The following is a 15,426-nucleotide window of genomic DNA, read 5'->3' on the forward strand; positions in this document are numbered from 1 at the left end:
TGTCTTATAAAGGGAAACAGATAAATAAAATTTTAGATAATGAAGTAAATGTATCATATAAATGATATGCTAAGCTCGACCGCTAATGCTACCGCTTTAACCCCACACTTTGTGAGTAAAGATAACTGTTAATGTCACATTTCTTATCCATTTAAATAATATGAAACTTTTCATTGTTATTTTTTTATTTAATATTATTTCAGGCGGCAAAAATAACCATTTAGATGTGCAATTATGTGTTCATCTGATTCAAATAAGGCCTGTAAATCGGACGTTAGCAGCCACTGTGATATGTTTAGCTTGTCTGCCGTCATTTCAGTCAATTTACTTTGGCTCTGAGGTCTCCACAGCTTCTTAATTCATGATATAATCCCTTTTGGAAAATAAATGTTGCTCTCACATTAGAAATCAAACAGCTTTAGTTGCCACGTTTAGGGAAAGTCTCTATAAATACTTGATGTTGTTTTCTGACATCACGGATTTCTTAAATTGCTGTCGGCTCACCAAACCCACAAAGAACAGGGATGTTCGCCAAGATGGATTTATTTTTCACAGTGAATCAGGCTAAAGTACTGTAGTTGAGTCCCAGATTAAAAATACGGAGATACAAATGACTCTAATAGGTCTTTTAAAACTGCTGCCAGGCTGCTGACCAGAGAAGACCACATTAAGATTGAGACATGCCTGAAATGAATGAATGAGCCATCCATACTGGTTTTGGTCTCCTGCAAAACATCTCATATATTCACTTTGGTGATTCCTTTGTCATCTGAGTCTTGTGAAATAAAGGAAATAGGATTCTGTCATCACTAAATATAAAGCTTATAAATAAAAATCATCATTGAGTTTAATATGACTGCCTGAACTTGAACATGTCTGCAGCTGACTATTTTGAGTTGATTGGCAGGCTACCTGAATGTTCTGTCCAACAACCGCTGGCGGGAGCGTTGGTGTCGTCTCAAGGACAACCAGCTGCTCCTTCACAAGGACCGCGATGACCTGAAGAGCCACATCGCCTCGCTTCCCCTCCGAGGCTGCGAGGTCAGCCCCGGCCTTGACCACAAACACCCCTTTGCCTTCCGTTTGCTCCGTAACAGCCAGGAGGTGGCTGTTCTGGAGGTAGGTGATACATTTCCTCCACTCACACGTAACTATAACTACTAAAAAAGAAACTCTGCTGAGCTTTTATCAGAAAGCTATTTTGTGTCCCAAGCATCCTAAAGGTTGAGGAAGCAGCTTTGATCTCTTCTTTGATCTAAGCTTCATGTTTTCTCTGCACATCCAGCTATTGTGTGCTGGAATGTGTCCTAATCTTTGCTGGATGAGATCCCTGTAACTGGGTCTTCTTGGTCCTCCAGGCGTCCTCATCGGAGGCCATGGGTCGCTGGCTGGGTGTTTTATTGGCTGAGACCGGCTCCACCACCGACCCCGCCACTCTGCACTATGACTACATTGATGTGGAGACCACTGCCAACGTAATACAGCTGGCCAAGCAGTCTTTCTGGTGAGAGAGAGAGAGAGAGAGAGAGAGAGAGAGAGAGAGAGAAACACACACACACACACACACACATATAATCACTGCAGTTGGCTCTATGTGTTGTCTGATGTGATGAGTTACATTGATTTCTAACAGACTTGAACCCTGAACCGGTTCCAGGTGTCCTCTGTAAAATGAAGTGCTGGTTAAAGCCGTAGACTAGTCTGTCATTACTGTTTCGACTTTGAATATAAAGTGTTAAGTGTCGTGCAATCCACTGACTCGTGTCACTGTCACACTTTGATCCATTTGGTCTTAAAACATTAGTAAAGTTAAAAGAACTGCATGATTAAATTATTTATCCACATTCAAGGTAGCAGGGTGTGAACTGGAAGTAGTTGTCCTAGCGGTAGCCAACACTGATGTCACTCTTTCAGCTCTAAAATGTTGGATAAAATGCTCACAGAAGTGTCACAGAACAGAGCCACCACAAAATTGCTCTTTCACTGTTTGACCCATTTGGTGTGATGACATCTGTGAAGAGACGAAAGAGGTATGCTGCTTAACTTATTTATCCACATTTGAGTTAGCAGGGGGCTAACGAAAAGTAGAAGCACTCCTGAAAGGTCGGGCAGAGCGAGAATAGTCCCAGTGATATTAACTTCGCAGCAGTTAGTTTAATGAGCAATGTATGAAGTCATTTGTAGATATATAATGCACTTTAGCTTTAAGTTTCATGAAAATATATTAAAAAGAAATAGATGTGGTGATATGTCTCTGATCCAACAAGATTCCATTGAAGGAAATAGATGGAAAGACATGGAAAGAAGTCAAATTTGTTTTCGAACATGTAGCTGAATCGTCACAACACTTCCTTTATTCATGTGCAATGTTGAACTTTTCTTGTAATCATATGTTTAATATCAAGAATGATCCAGTGTATTTTACTGATGCATCCCGTCTCTCTCCACAGTTTCACGAGTAAGCGTGCCGTCTCTCCTAACCCGTACCTGGACAACCCGGTCAATGGCTACGCCTGTCCCACTGGGATGGCTCTGCACTACGATGATGTGCCCATTAACGGATTGGTGAGGACATACCTCCTTATTCGTGACACACACTCAAAAACACTGTGAGAAGTCAGCAGAAGCAGCCTGATACGCATGAACCCCTCTGGCATGAACTTCACTTTGTTTCATTTTGATCTGTTTTTCACTTTCCTGATGACAGCTAAAGTTTTAGAAGTACAATTCTCAGGGCAAAAAGAAGAAAAAATGGGTTGTGCCTGGAAAAAAGTTCTTCTTGACACACCTGATAGACTTCAGCCAACAGTCAACTCGCATGTATGTTCTCCACCTAAGTAGTATAAATTCTAGTCGGTACTACAACCACAACCTTCATTGCTTCATAGAGTTCAACTTATTTTCAAACGTTCTCTTGAAAATTTCAATAATTGTTCTCTGCTGCATTATTAAAAAGTCTAATATCCCACAGCAATAAATCAAACGCACCTTTTCACCGGCGCTGTTTTGGAAGTAAAACACCGCTGAAATACAGAGGAGTCCCTGACCATAATTAAACACATGGCTTGTGCAGAGCCAGTGTCTGTGTTCATGGAATCAAATTTAGCTGTAACTGGGCCGCTGGGTTCGTCCATCACAGATCAAACACAGCATGGACACTTCAGTTCAGCAGCAATTGATCAGGAGATAACATTGTCTGAGAGTGCTTTCTCACCTAATGGTCTGGTCCAAGGTCCGGACTTTTTTTTTGTTGTTGTTGCATTGTTTTCATATGGTCCAGTAAAGTTCACTTTCTCACTGCTGTTATGAAAGCGGACCAAAGGAGCTACCTACGTCATGACGCCATTAACTGCAAGGTCTGCGCCTGTCATTGATTGGCTTGTGGATGAGCGTGCGTCTGACGTTACCGCGTCGGAAGTGCTCTGGTAGTGTATTTGTTTTGGTCGCAGCAAAGAAGTTACCATCAACCATGGATCCGCGGATTCACTTTGTCGTTGGTAGACGCCCCACTCTTTCTTATGGCATCGCGCGCCTTGTTGTATGCCTCCCTCAACTTTTTCATTTTTAGGTGACATTGCTCTGCTGTTCTGTCACACACACACACATACACACACACACACACACACACACACACACACACACACACACACACCCTCACCCTCTCAGAAAAAACACAAAATGTCTCCGAGTTCCGGTGGGTCTTCTCCAGTTCATTTTTTATTTCGTCCTCTGACCATATCTGAATGAAATATTTAATTTCCTCCTCCCCCCAAGTATTACCACGGCTCATCTTTGCTTTTTTAATGTTTTTTCGGCGGGAACGAGACGTTTAAATATGACGTGTATCCTGCTTTTGGTCCGATAGTCCAAAAAATGCTTTCACATTACACAGCAGCGGACTTTGGACCAGGATAGTCCGAGACCACCTCCTGAGGCAGGACCAAAGACTCGGTCCTTAGTCCGGACCGTGGTCCGGTGGAGCTTTCACATCTGTCAATTTGCTCCGGACTGTCTGGAAAGTCTGAAAGTCCGGACCAAACAAGGTTGGTGAGAAAGCACCCTAAGATAATATAAGGTTTGAAGATGTGTTTTCTTGCTAAAAGTGCGACTGTGACTGATTTTGAATGTGGGTTTTGACAGACAGCTCCTTTCTCCTCATAACAGTACAGGATACCACCTCTGTATGTTCTGGTGCTCTGCACAAGAGGAAATAACTCCACACTAGCAGGTGGCGTAGTCTGTACTTGATTAAGCTAAACCAGACTTCAGACTGCAGATTCATATTTCATTCTTTTCACCTCTCTCAGCTGCTTGTGATAGATGATAGTGAGTGTTAGATGTGTCTGTGTTGACAGGAACCATCAGATGAGATGGCATTTTAAAAAAAAACAAAAAAACTTCTCACTCTGCTGTTTCTCTAATCGGGATGAAAGAGGGACAACTAATCCACTGTAGGAACAGCGCCCTCCTCAGGATTGATCTTCACATGCAGCACCTTTTCTAAATGAGAGGCATTATTGAGATCAGTTCTGACTTCTAACCTCCTTAGTCTCTTCCTCTAACCCTGTCTCCTCTCCTCTCCTCTCCTCTCCTCTCCTCTCCTCTCCTCTCCTCTCCTCTCCTCTCGCTTGCATACTTGCCTGCTTTTAACCCAAAGGACCAAGAGGTGCATTACTCCAATCCCAGCACAAGGGGGCGCCAGCAGAAGGAAGAGGTGCACTATGAGAACACAGACCTCTATGAGAACATGCCCTTGCCCAAGCTTGCTACACGCTGTACTCCCAAGCCTTCCTCTTCCTCTACTTCCTCTTCCTCCTCAAGTCACTACAAAGCTCCTGTTTCTAAAATCTCCTCTAAGTTCATTAATGCTGACAAAGGTGCTGCTCAGGTGACTAACACATATCTACTAACTCAGTCTTTCTTCTTTTTTCTATTCTGCTGTTTATACACGACTCCCTTAGGTCATGTTTTGTTTGGGTTAGTATTATTCATGTTGTGGGGACGTAAATCTGTTTGTGTGCTCACATTTGTGTTTTCGGATGAAAAAAGCTCTCATCATTTCTTTCTTGCATTAAAAAAAAACATGATTGGCATTTATAAAATTTGATCTGTAGAAGTTCAGTTTTTGTCCACCTGATGGATGTCTGTGATTCGTCCTCATCTTCATCCTGGTTCAGTTTTGATTTAGATTAACTAAACCTCTGGCTCTTTTGTTCAATGTTCCTCTTGTTCTTCTTGCTACTTACTCACAGCTTTTATCATTGGTTTGATTACCAGCTGCTACTCTGCAGGGCAAGGATGTCCTCTGTTTGTTTTATGCCACTAGCTAGATTTTGAACAAAACAGTCATCAGGACTAAATTTGGTTCAAAGTTATTGATGGCTAATTAATGTAGAAAGCTGTCTGTATCACCTGAGTAGAGCAGAGTTTTTAGGTTTTTGCAGTTTTGATATTAAAACTTGTCAAACAATCCAAGATGGAGCGTAATATTGTGTTCAGACCAGACAGAAGCAAATTTTCATCCTGATTTATTGACAGGATTTCTGATCAATCCACAAAATTCCCCCTTCTCATTACCTCCATGTAGGTTGACCATTTTTCCTGATGTAAATAACCACAGTGCTGGAAAACCAAACAATGTCACATCTGGTCTTATGACATCATCTGGAGGTGCACACAAGATTTTTTCTGTGATTTAATCACAATAAACAGATCAAAGGGATGCAGGAATAATGACTGCATGACAACAATTTGTAGAAAATATGAAGTTATGTTTTATCAGGCCTTTTGTCAGGACAGCAAGCTAACAGTTTATAAATATAGTTATTTTCTGAATGGAGTTTGGATCTGATTGGCGACAGTAAGTTTGACACAGGCTCATATAGATTTCTTTTTGAAAATAGATATTTTTAACTTCCCTGAATGATACAAATACACTAATCGGCAGATTAACATTGGTGTCCAATCAAAGCTCACTGATTCCATATCGATAAAACCCAATAAAATATCAACACTTGGCTTCACGTCTGAGAGTCAGATGTGTGTCTGTGTGCTTAGTGTGAAATAAACAATAGATACAGTATGTGTAGGGCACATAAACTCCTCCCTCTCCTCTCAGTGAGCAGCCGTGTGGATTTTTTTTTTTTACTGGGCTGTAAAATGTGAATAATGTAAGTGCCACCTTACATCCACGGCCACATAAATCACCACATGGTGCTGTATTAAGGTCTGCCTCCTCCCTGACACTCCTTTGATGTGTGTGTGTGTGTGTGTGTGTGTGTGTGGCATGGCTGGTGGGGGTGGTGTGAACACGTCCTATACAACTGTAGCAGCACCCCACTAGAAGGTGTAGCTGTGAGGTTTGAGGTAAGGAGCAGATTTAACACTGAGATCGGGTGGATTAGGTAGGTTTCCTGCTTTTGTTGAGTCTAATGTCACTTGTCTGCCAACGATATTATATTTAAGGGGAAATTGTTTATAATATATATAATGTTAAATCTTGACCATCCCCTACATGCCTTGATGGGTATTTTATGCTTTGATATTTTCTGGAATGACTGGCAACCCATCATAATCCATCTTTTAGTTTTTGTGATATCGTGTTAGAAAAAATAATGCAAATAAATGCAAGTCATGTGATGTGGTTTGTGCTTTACCAACCAGCAGGGGGCACCACATGTTGGTGGACTTGAGCCTGAAGAGAGTGAAACTTACAATCTATAGATTTCTTGGAAATCTTGTTCCAATAACTGGCGCATGTAGAAATAAGCAAGTTTCCTAACAAGCCAAATATATCAATTGAATTACCGATGCCCTCTAGTTGCCAAAAAATATGATCAAGGCAGTTTTATTTTATTTGTATTTATTTATTGTGCACAGTAAGGTGCATGTGAGACTCAGACCCCCCCCCCCCCAGCTTATAAGAGAATCACACCTCAAAAGGAATTACAAATACAAATACAGAATCCGTCATCATCTGAAGCAGCACAAAAAGACATTAATGTGAAGGCTAATACAAAATGGCAGGAACATAATTAGAAATGTTCAATAGGTGTTGTGTGTTTTGGTGCAGATTTTGATGCTCGTTTTGATGACTGAAGATATTTTAAGTCTCCCTCTTCCTCCTTCTCCTCCGATCAGTTGAAAGGAAAGAAGGGAGCGGCGACCAATGGGGTGTCGTCAAAACAGAAGGCCGAGCCAAAGAACCAGCAGAAGAAGAATGGAATCAACGGGATGAGCGGGGCGACATGTCTCAAGCGGAACAACTCCAGTAAGTGGCGGTAGAAGTCGTCTGAGGAGAGGAGCAGTAGACAGAGAGTCTGGCTCCCCGGGTCCAGCCTCACCACTGCTGATTGCTTTCTAGCAAAACTCGCCTCCACAGCAATTTGGAAAATGCAAGACGTTTAAATTACAGTTGGTTTAAGCAGGGGGAGTAAATAGCTCCCCAACCCTGGAGAAGCTCATGTGATGCTGGTGTGAGGGTGAGATGTGGTTGTGTTAATCCGCAGTGGGTCACACTAGTATTTTAGTGCCCTAATGTGTAAACGATTCCTCCAACACTGGAAACACCAAATATGTGTCATGTCAGGTTAAGATGGTGCCGTACACTTCTCATATTTCTATCCTTCACTGATTGTATTGGATTTAGAGGACGTCAGCAGCAGCAGCGGGAGTGAATGGCTCGTTGCGGTGCTGTACATGTCAACACACACACACACGCTCACACACACACACACAGGGTGGACGGTTAGCCCTGAGTGCATTTTCCAGTCAGGAAGCCATGGGCCGGTGTAATTAATGACTGCTTGAGCCTGTGGCTGCGAGGTCACTGGGTTTATGGGAGTTCAAGTCTAACCACTGTCCTGATCAACAAGCTGAGTGCCTTTTCTTTCCTTCATATGTTGGTTTGAGGTCTTGTTGTCATGGAAAACATCTTACTTTCATATTTAATGGAGGAACGCATCATCACACAAGGACATGGGGAGGGTTTTGGCTCGTTCTGCTGGAATCCAGAGCTCTCAGATGCGTTCATGGGCTTTTTTCAATTTTAAAAGTAGTCCATTGTCAAATTCCTTGAGGGATATAGGTCAACTGTTGTTAATTTTAAGCCAGACAAGTTATAAATAGCAAGCTGTTTAAGAAAATCTTGCCAGGTTGAGTGCATCGATCAAATTTACATTAAGGATCATTCTGATTTTGATAAAGGAGCATCATCATCATTGCTAAAAGAAATGTAACTGGAACCTTCTTTTTTTTTTTTTTGTACAAGAAACCAAAAGCAAATGTCAACCATCATGATTTAAAAGACTTGGATCACTTCACAGTAGAAGAGTGAAGTCCAAAATCCACTTTAATTATTCCTTCTGCTTTTTGAGATGCTAACTTCCTGTTGGCCGAGAAACAAACTTCATCTCTACTTGTAAAGTCAATTTTATTTTATTTGTATAGCGCCAAATCACAACAAAAGTCTTCTCATGACGCTTTACAGGGAGAGCAGGTCCAGTACCACACTCCTTCAATGAATTTACACCAACAATTCTCCATCAGCAAGCACATCCTGCAACAGTGGTGACAAAACCTTCCTTTTAACAGGCAGGAACGTCAAGCAGATCCAGGATCAATTGGGACGGCCTTCTGCTTTGACTGGTTGGGGGGAAAGAGAACAGGAGAGCAGGACAGAGACAAAGACAGATAATGAAGGACAACAGATATGCAGATGGAAAGAGTGGGACAGAGATAAAGAGAGAGAGAAGGGAAAAGACTGATGGACAGACGGGGACGTGAGCAGGTGGAGCTACGGGTGGCTGCTTGAACCTCCTCAGGTCTGTAGCCTCCTCCAGCAGCACCTGGCATCTGGGATGAGGGGAGCCCGAAGGCTGGGGAGAAGAAGACGAGTTAGTAATATGTATGAGTATGATTTATGTATGACAAATATAGGAGGACAGAGAGGAGTAGAGAGAAGGAGAGAGTAGCAGCATATCTAAGGGCCAGCCTAAGCAGCCCAACTATAAGCCTGATCCAAAAAGTAGGTCTTAAGTCTGCTCTTAAAGGTGGAGAGGGTGTCTGCATCCCAGACCAAAACTGGGAGACGGTTCCACAGGAGGGGAGCCTGATAGCTGAAGGCTCTGGCTCCCATTCTACTTTTAGAAACTCTAGGAACCACCAGTAACCCTGCATCCTGGGAGTGAAGGGTTCTAGCTGGATAATAGGGAACTAGGAGCTCTGACAAGTATGAAGGTCTGATTGTTGAGGACTTTTAGAAGTGTTAGAAGGAGAATTTTGAATTCTATTCTGAATTTGACAGGGAGCCAATGCAGAGAAGCCAGTTCAGGAGAGAGATGGTCTCTTCTACTAGTTCTTGTCAACATGCGGGCAGCAACGTTTTGGACCAGCTGGAGAGTCTTTAGGGACTTACTGTTGAATTTTGTTGCTATCTAATCAGAGCCTACCTGCATCATCACCATCCCTTTTCAAGCCAATCACTGTTTTCCAGATGCCGAGCAGTGTAAGTATGGGAAGAACCGTGTGGAGGCTGACGCCAAGCGACTGCAGGCCAAAGAGGATGAGCTGATGAAGAAGAAGCATGAGATCCGGAACCATCTGACCCATCTGAAGAAGGAGAGGAAAGACCTGCGCGCTGCTGTAGAGGCAGCCACCGGTAAGGGTTAGCAATAAGTCAGTCACAAGATCAAAGTCAAAGTCAACTTTAATGTCAAATATACTATACATGCATGACATACAGCATTAGATGAAATTTCAGTCCTCACGGACCCACGGTACAAAAACAGGCAGAGTGCAAAACAGGCAGGAATAGTATTAAGGCAAAAAATAAATAAATATACAACATTTGAAGTAAACGTTCAACATTTGACATGCAAGGCACTGTATCATACATTGAGGTCTGGTTAACTCTCTGGAGATTCATTCCAAAAGTGTTGAAGCTGTTCAGGAACTCTGCAAAGGAATGAAGTTCAAAGTCTTCAGCCTCTCTGTGTCAGACCAAGGAGGTGACAGCTCTATTACCACTGATTACTGCAAAGGAGATGAACTGGACCTGAGTCTAGTGCTGCGTCCGAATTGCCAAGTAGGTCTGATCGTAGGTCTCAGAGCAGGTCGTAGGCTGTCCGAAACCACAACTGGCGTGAGTAGCGACCTACTTCGCAACCTAAATTCCAGCCTAAACATGCCCACATTGTAGGTTGGTTCAGGTGCATCCTACGGAGCAACCTATGGCCCACAATGCACCTCGGACTTCTTCTTCGTCCCCTAAAAACGTGTGGACGTGCAAGCCAAGTTTGCGCCACCAACAGTCTCCCATTCTGATGCAACACGAACATTTACAGTCATTGTTGATGATTAAAGTTGTCATCGCGTTTGGTGTGAACACAACTTTACAGGTGCATTAATGTGCTTAATAATAGAGAATGAATGAACAGTGTGCTCTGAGTGGAGTGCAGTTCGACAGCCAGGCCAGCAGGTGGGGCTTTCGTTGGTGCTGTCTACCTATTTGCGGTATCTGTGCTCTGCCAGCAGAGGTCGTGCTTCACCACCAATTTTCTAGGGTGTCTGAATGGTGCCGCCGTGTTTAGGTTGTAGGAGTAGGCTGTAGCGGTAGGTCATAACAGTAGGATGCAGGTTGCCACTTGGCAATTCAGACGCAGCATAGGAGAAGTTCTCCAACTATTCTGAGAATGTCACATCTCCTCTTCCATCAGGCAAACGTTCACAGGCATCCCTGTCAGAGCGGCTGAAGAAGGTGGAGGACGAGTGCCGGCAGAGGGAGGAGGAGCGAGTGAACTTGGAGCTGGAGTTGACAGAGGTGAAGGAGAGCCTGAAGAAGGCCCTGAGTGGAGGAGTCACCCTGGGCCTCACCATTGAACCCAAAGCTGGCTTGCAGGTCAGATCAGCAGGCCTAGCGCTGTGCTGGTCTGCTTCACTACTTCCTTAACTCTCCACTGTATCTGCATGCCGCCATTAACCATCTGCTCCCTGCTTTTGTGTGTATAGTCACCGGTGGCGGCGCGACGGACCCAGGAGTCTTCTCCCTTCTCCAGCTGCGACACCAGCGACACAGAGTCCTGTTCCCTGCCAGTTAACAGTGCCTCACTGCTCCGTCGGCAGCAGGGAATCCAGAAGGCCTCGCCAGTCCGGGGACACGTACTCAGAAAGGCCAAGGTCAGAGTTCACCATTAGTTTTCCTGTGATGAGAACAAACATGAACCACAAACATTACACTGCGCATGCTTCTAAGACACAACTAGCTCATACCCAGATGTCTTCAGTTGCGGAGCAGCGAGCATTAGCCAGACTGCACCACCTAAGCCTCCATCCCTGTAGCCAGCCTCCAACATCTGCTGCAAAACCAAAAAATATGTAGCTAGTTTTCTAGCTCTGGCTAGTGTTTGTCTTCATTCTAATAACATCACACTCAGATATGTGATAAGAACAACATTGTTTGAAATAAGTCCATTGTCCATCATCAGTTCGCTGTTTACTGACCTCAGTGTAAACATTAGTTAGAGGAATGACCTCATCAAAGGTCAGTGTAACAACCTGAACCTGATTATTCTTTAGCCATTTATGCATGATTGATACAAAAACTGAAATATTCTGTTAATTTTTTTTATTTAATTATTGAACATAATAGTGGGGTGCAGGAATGACTCCTCAAAATGTATAAAGTTATGGTATCACTACAGATGCCACCCAAATATATGGTATATATATGTATGAAGTTAATAGTGTTAAACATCTGATTCCCTCATCTCAAGAGTCAATGTGTAAGATTAGCATGAGCTGATAATACTTTAATTTTTTGTTATACTACAATGTTTTGATATACTGGTCACAAACTAGTGGCTGCTGGACACTACAAAGGTTTTCCAGGACATGAAATGTCATCGTGAAACCAGAAGAAGCATGAAGCTCAGTTGTAGTGGCGTTGGAGTCATGCTATCATAACTTTAGCTGTTTAATGCTAACCATTGTACTTACGCTTCAAAAATCAGTTAAGTTGTGTTCATTTGTGAAAATGATCCTGAATAATAAAAGGTGGAAGTCTCATTAACTTTTGTTCACCACATGCCGGAGTTTCGCCAATAATCTAAAATCTATTGTAATATTCCCTTTGGTTTTTTTTGGGGGGGGGGGGGGCAACCCATGCACATGCTAACTTCCTGTTGGACTACAAAAATGCCTATTCCCTGTGATCCTAAATTCCTGCTTGACATCCCTGCACCCCTTTATTGAGTATTGTGACACAACATTATAGTATAGTTGGTGGCATGAGGCTAGCTTGCTAGCGTGTGATCATGCTAATGTGGACCATCAAACTAAGTGTGTGTCCGTCTGTTTTGCAGGAGTGGGAGCAGAAGAGTGGAACATAAACCCACATCCCTCCTTTCACCTGTGCTTTTATCTCTTGAAGAAATTGTGTATATATTTATTTAAAACTGTTCATACAGTCCGGCAGCGACACACATTAACCAAAGTCTACACACACTTTTCTACTGTTGAACTTCCAACTCGTGTTGTCCACTGTACTTTGTTCTTTTTTCCACTTGATGTCTGTTTCAACTGATTCAGTTTGGCTTTAGAAAGGTCAAGATCAATATTTATTTGTAAATGTTTAAAGAAAATACTAGCTTCCCTTTGTTTATTTATGTTGATATATTTAAAGTTGTAGTGTAGAGTTTCCTACATGCTTCATCTTTATGGTTCCCAACAGTCTCCTTGTTCTCACAATCATCAAACAACTCCAAAGAGAGACGCCACTGATCCATCAGTCAAAGATGTTAGAATGGCGCCTCTCAAACCCCCCCCCCCCAAAAAAACCTTTCATCACAGCCCCGATTAACCTACATGTCTGCTTGTAGCAACACGCTTCCATCCTTCATCTACATATAGTGTTTTGTAAAGCAACAAATAGAATAGTGACACCGTAAAGCAACGCTTCAACCAAGAAGTGTAATGTGCCTCACCAACTTTGCGCTGAGCTGGAAGTGTTCTAGTTTGTCTCTTTGATTCCTGAGCATGCAGCTAATTGAAGAAGAGGTTTATTTCTAAACACATTTTTGGCCAGTTTTACTGTTACTAGCTGTCGGTCTCCATTCTCTTGAAGCTAATAATGTGTAGCTGGTTCCAAAAAAAAAAATCACAAAGTTTTACAGGAAGGAAAAAATCTGCTTACACCTATTTTTGAGTACTTTGAACTACACTTTTTGTGTGAAGTATCGCATCAAATTTCAATAGATATCATCTACTTCAATACTTTGTAATCATTTCAAACTGAACGAAAAAACAGAAAATTTTGTATATGATCATTGCAAATGAACCCTTGTTGCCCACCTGCACTACCTTAACAGAGATAAGATATCTCGTACTTCCTGTTGCCCTTTCCTCTCAGGAAGTGATCATTCAGACCTTCATGCTGACTACCACCCTCAATAAAAGCTGCCTTCTTGCGCTCTTGTGTTGAGAAGTTTGAGGGTGTGTTGTGGGGGGTTTTACTTGGACACGCAATCATTGCCGAGCTATTACAACACTGTATTAACATCTCGGAGTCATCCACACACTGACTCTTCCTTTTTTAATCCTGTTGAATCGAACTCCGAGGTGGTCTCGGTCAGCTACTATCAAGCCAGTAAACATATGCAGATTCAGTTTTGTTAATTTTTTAATTTATTAATTGCAGTCAGAGATGTTTGAGTATAACACAGCTGAAGATTCACAAGACGTTCTTCCTCTCTTTAAACCAAAATGACCAATAAGAGTGAGCGTTGTAACCTGGTTTGCACAGTTAACTAAAGTTCTGTCATGAATCTGGAAGTTGTTGGGGTGATACACCTCAAGATCATTGCTACCATTGATCCCTCCCACTTGATAAATGCGTCTTATACTCTTATTGATCCAGCTGGACATCTGGAGTGCATTGCAAACTTATTGGCTCACATATTTGAACAGATCGGTGGAAGATCTCCATTTCGTGTCATGTGAACCCAACTAAGCTCACAAAGCGTTTCAACTGGTGACCAAAGCACTCAAAAACCAGCACAGGAAAGAGATACTTTATTGTGTTCGTCAGCTGCCCAGTTCAGCCCATCGAAGGAACCACCAAGAGAGTTATGGTTGGACCTTCTCTGAGATTGTTGCATTGTCAACAAAAATTACCTGGAATTGTTAGTACCAGGAACTACTTTTCTCCAGGGAACTAAAAGCTTCCTGCAGCGCATTGTTTTCTGTGGTTCCTGATGTCCTGGGAAGAAAATGCAAATCAGGCTGATGGGCTGTAGAAAAGCCAGTGGTCGACCAATCAGAATTCTTGAGATTTCCAAAGTCTTTTTTAGGTAAAAGCAGTGGCCCAGGAATTACATTTAAACAGGAGTTCCAGTGGTCAAAACTCACAGAGTTCCTTTGAAAGTTCCTGGATCCTGAGGAAAGGTCCGGTCCTGCAGTGCAAACTCAGCTTTGTGGTTACATGAACAGGACTGATGCAGCTGCAAAACAATCACAACTCAACTTAAAACTGATGAATTATTGACAAAAAGAAAGAAAGAAAAACAACTGCTGCTACGAACTGCTACAACAGCCAATATCTGTAGCAGCAGATTCGGCTTTCAAACTAAAAGAAAATGGGGAAAAAAAGACAACACTTGTCGTCTCAGCTGAAACCTGCTGTTCCTAACGTCTCAGAGGCACATTGAGTCCATCTCACACTGACTGAAATACACACAGCTGTAAATCATGACTGTGACTTCAGTTTTCACACTGAAACACTCACACACATAAACACACAAACATCATGGTGCTTTTTTTTTTTTTGATAAAAATAAATAAATCCTTACGCTCTGCTGCCTGTGCTTTGTTGCCATGTTGATATTGGAAGGTGCTTGGTGAGGGTGCAGATGCAGCATCACATCAAGCACCTTGTAAATATTCTCTGTCCCTCCTCAGATTGATTGTCTGCAAGAGGGTCATCTGCATGTTAGAAAGATGACAGTGAGGGAGGGTGGGTGGGGGGTACAGACTACATGCATCAGTGTTTGTTTTTGCACCTTATACTTTTCTACCTTGTATATCTGACAGTCGCCGCCTTGGTGACACACATGCTTGTACATAAATGAATAAACCTCCTGACAAACATCTCTACTCACTCACATTTTTCTGGATCTTAACTCAGCGATTATCAGAGGTAAAAACTCAAGTAGACAATTGGCCGTTTGCCACCTGTAGATAATGAGAATGTGATTTAATGGATGAGATCCGCCTCAGCTCCACAACAAGTCTTGGTTGACACATCTCTGCAACATTGCGTGGACACCGGGGGCGGTGCCTTTGGAGTGGCAGATCGGGGTGGTGGTCCTTATCTTTAAGAAAGGGGACCAGAGTGTGTGTTCCAACTATTGGAGATCACACTCCTCAGCCTCC

At 42.7% G+C, this 15,426-nt stretch overlaps 1 protein-coding gene across 4 annotated transcripts in view; it reads left to right on the forward strand.

The window, feature by feature from the left end:
• Nucleotides 1-14,990, forward strand: part of afap1 (actin filament associated protein 1) — a 98,423-nt gene extending 83,433 nt beyond the window's left edge. For 3 of the 4 annotated variants that reach the window (XM_086197541.1, XM_086197538.1, XM_086197539.1), the window contains exons 10-18: nucleotides 908-1,119; nucleotides 1,359-1,504; nucleotides 2,451-2,565; nucleotides 4,658-4,888; nucleotides 7,141-7,270; nucleotides 9,494-9,658; nucleotides 10,716-10,897; nucleotides 11,008-11,175; nucleotides 12,360-14,990. In XM_086197541.1, the coding sequence (XP_086053667.1) occupies nucleotides 908-1,119; nucleotides 1,359-1,504; nucleotides 2,451-2,565; nucleotides 4,658-4,888; nucleotides 7,141-7,270; nucleotides 9,494-9,658; nucleotides 10,716-10,897; nucleotides 11,008-11,175; nucleotides 12,360-12,386 (1,376 nt within the window). In that variant the 3' untranslated portion in view covers nucleotides 12,387-14,990. The remainder of the gene's footprint in view (nucleotides 1-907; nucleotides 1,120-1,358; nucleotides 1,505-2,450; nucleotides 2,566-4,657; nucleotides 4,889-7,140; nucleotides 7,271-9,493; nucleotides 9,659-10,715; nucleotides 10,898-11,007; nucleotides 11,176-12,359) is intronic. The other variant, XM_086197542.1, reaches the window with a different exon arrangement.
• The last annotated feature ends 436 nt before the right edge of the window (nucleotides 14,991-15,426 follow it).

Source organism: Aulostomus chinensis, chromosome 24 (assembly GCF_037954235.1).
Source record: "Aulostomus chinensis isolate RoL2024-O1b breed Wild chromosome 24, RoL_Achi_v1.0, whole genome shotgun sequence".
NCBI lineage: Eukaryota > Metazoa > Chordata > Actinopteri > Syngnathiformes > Aulostomidae > Aulostomus > Aulostomus chinensis.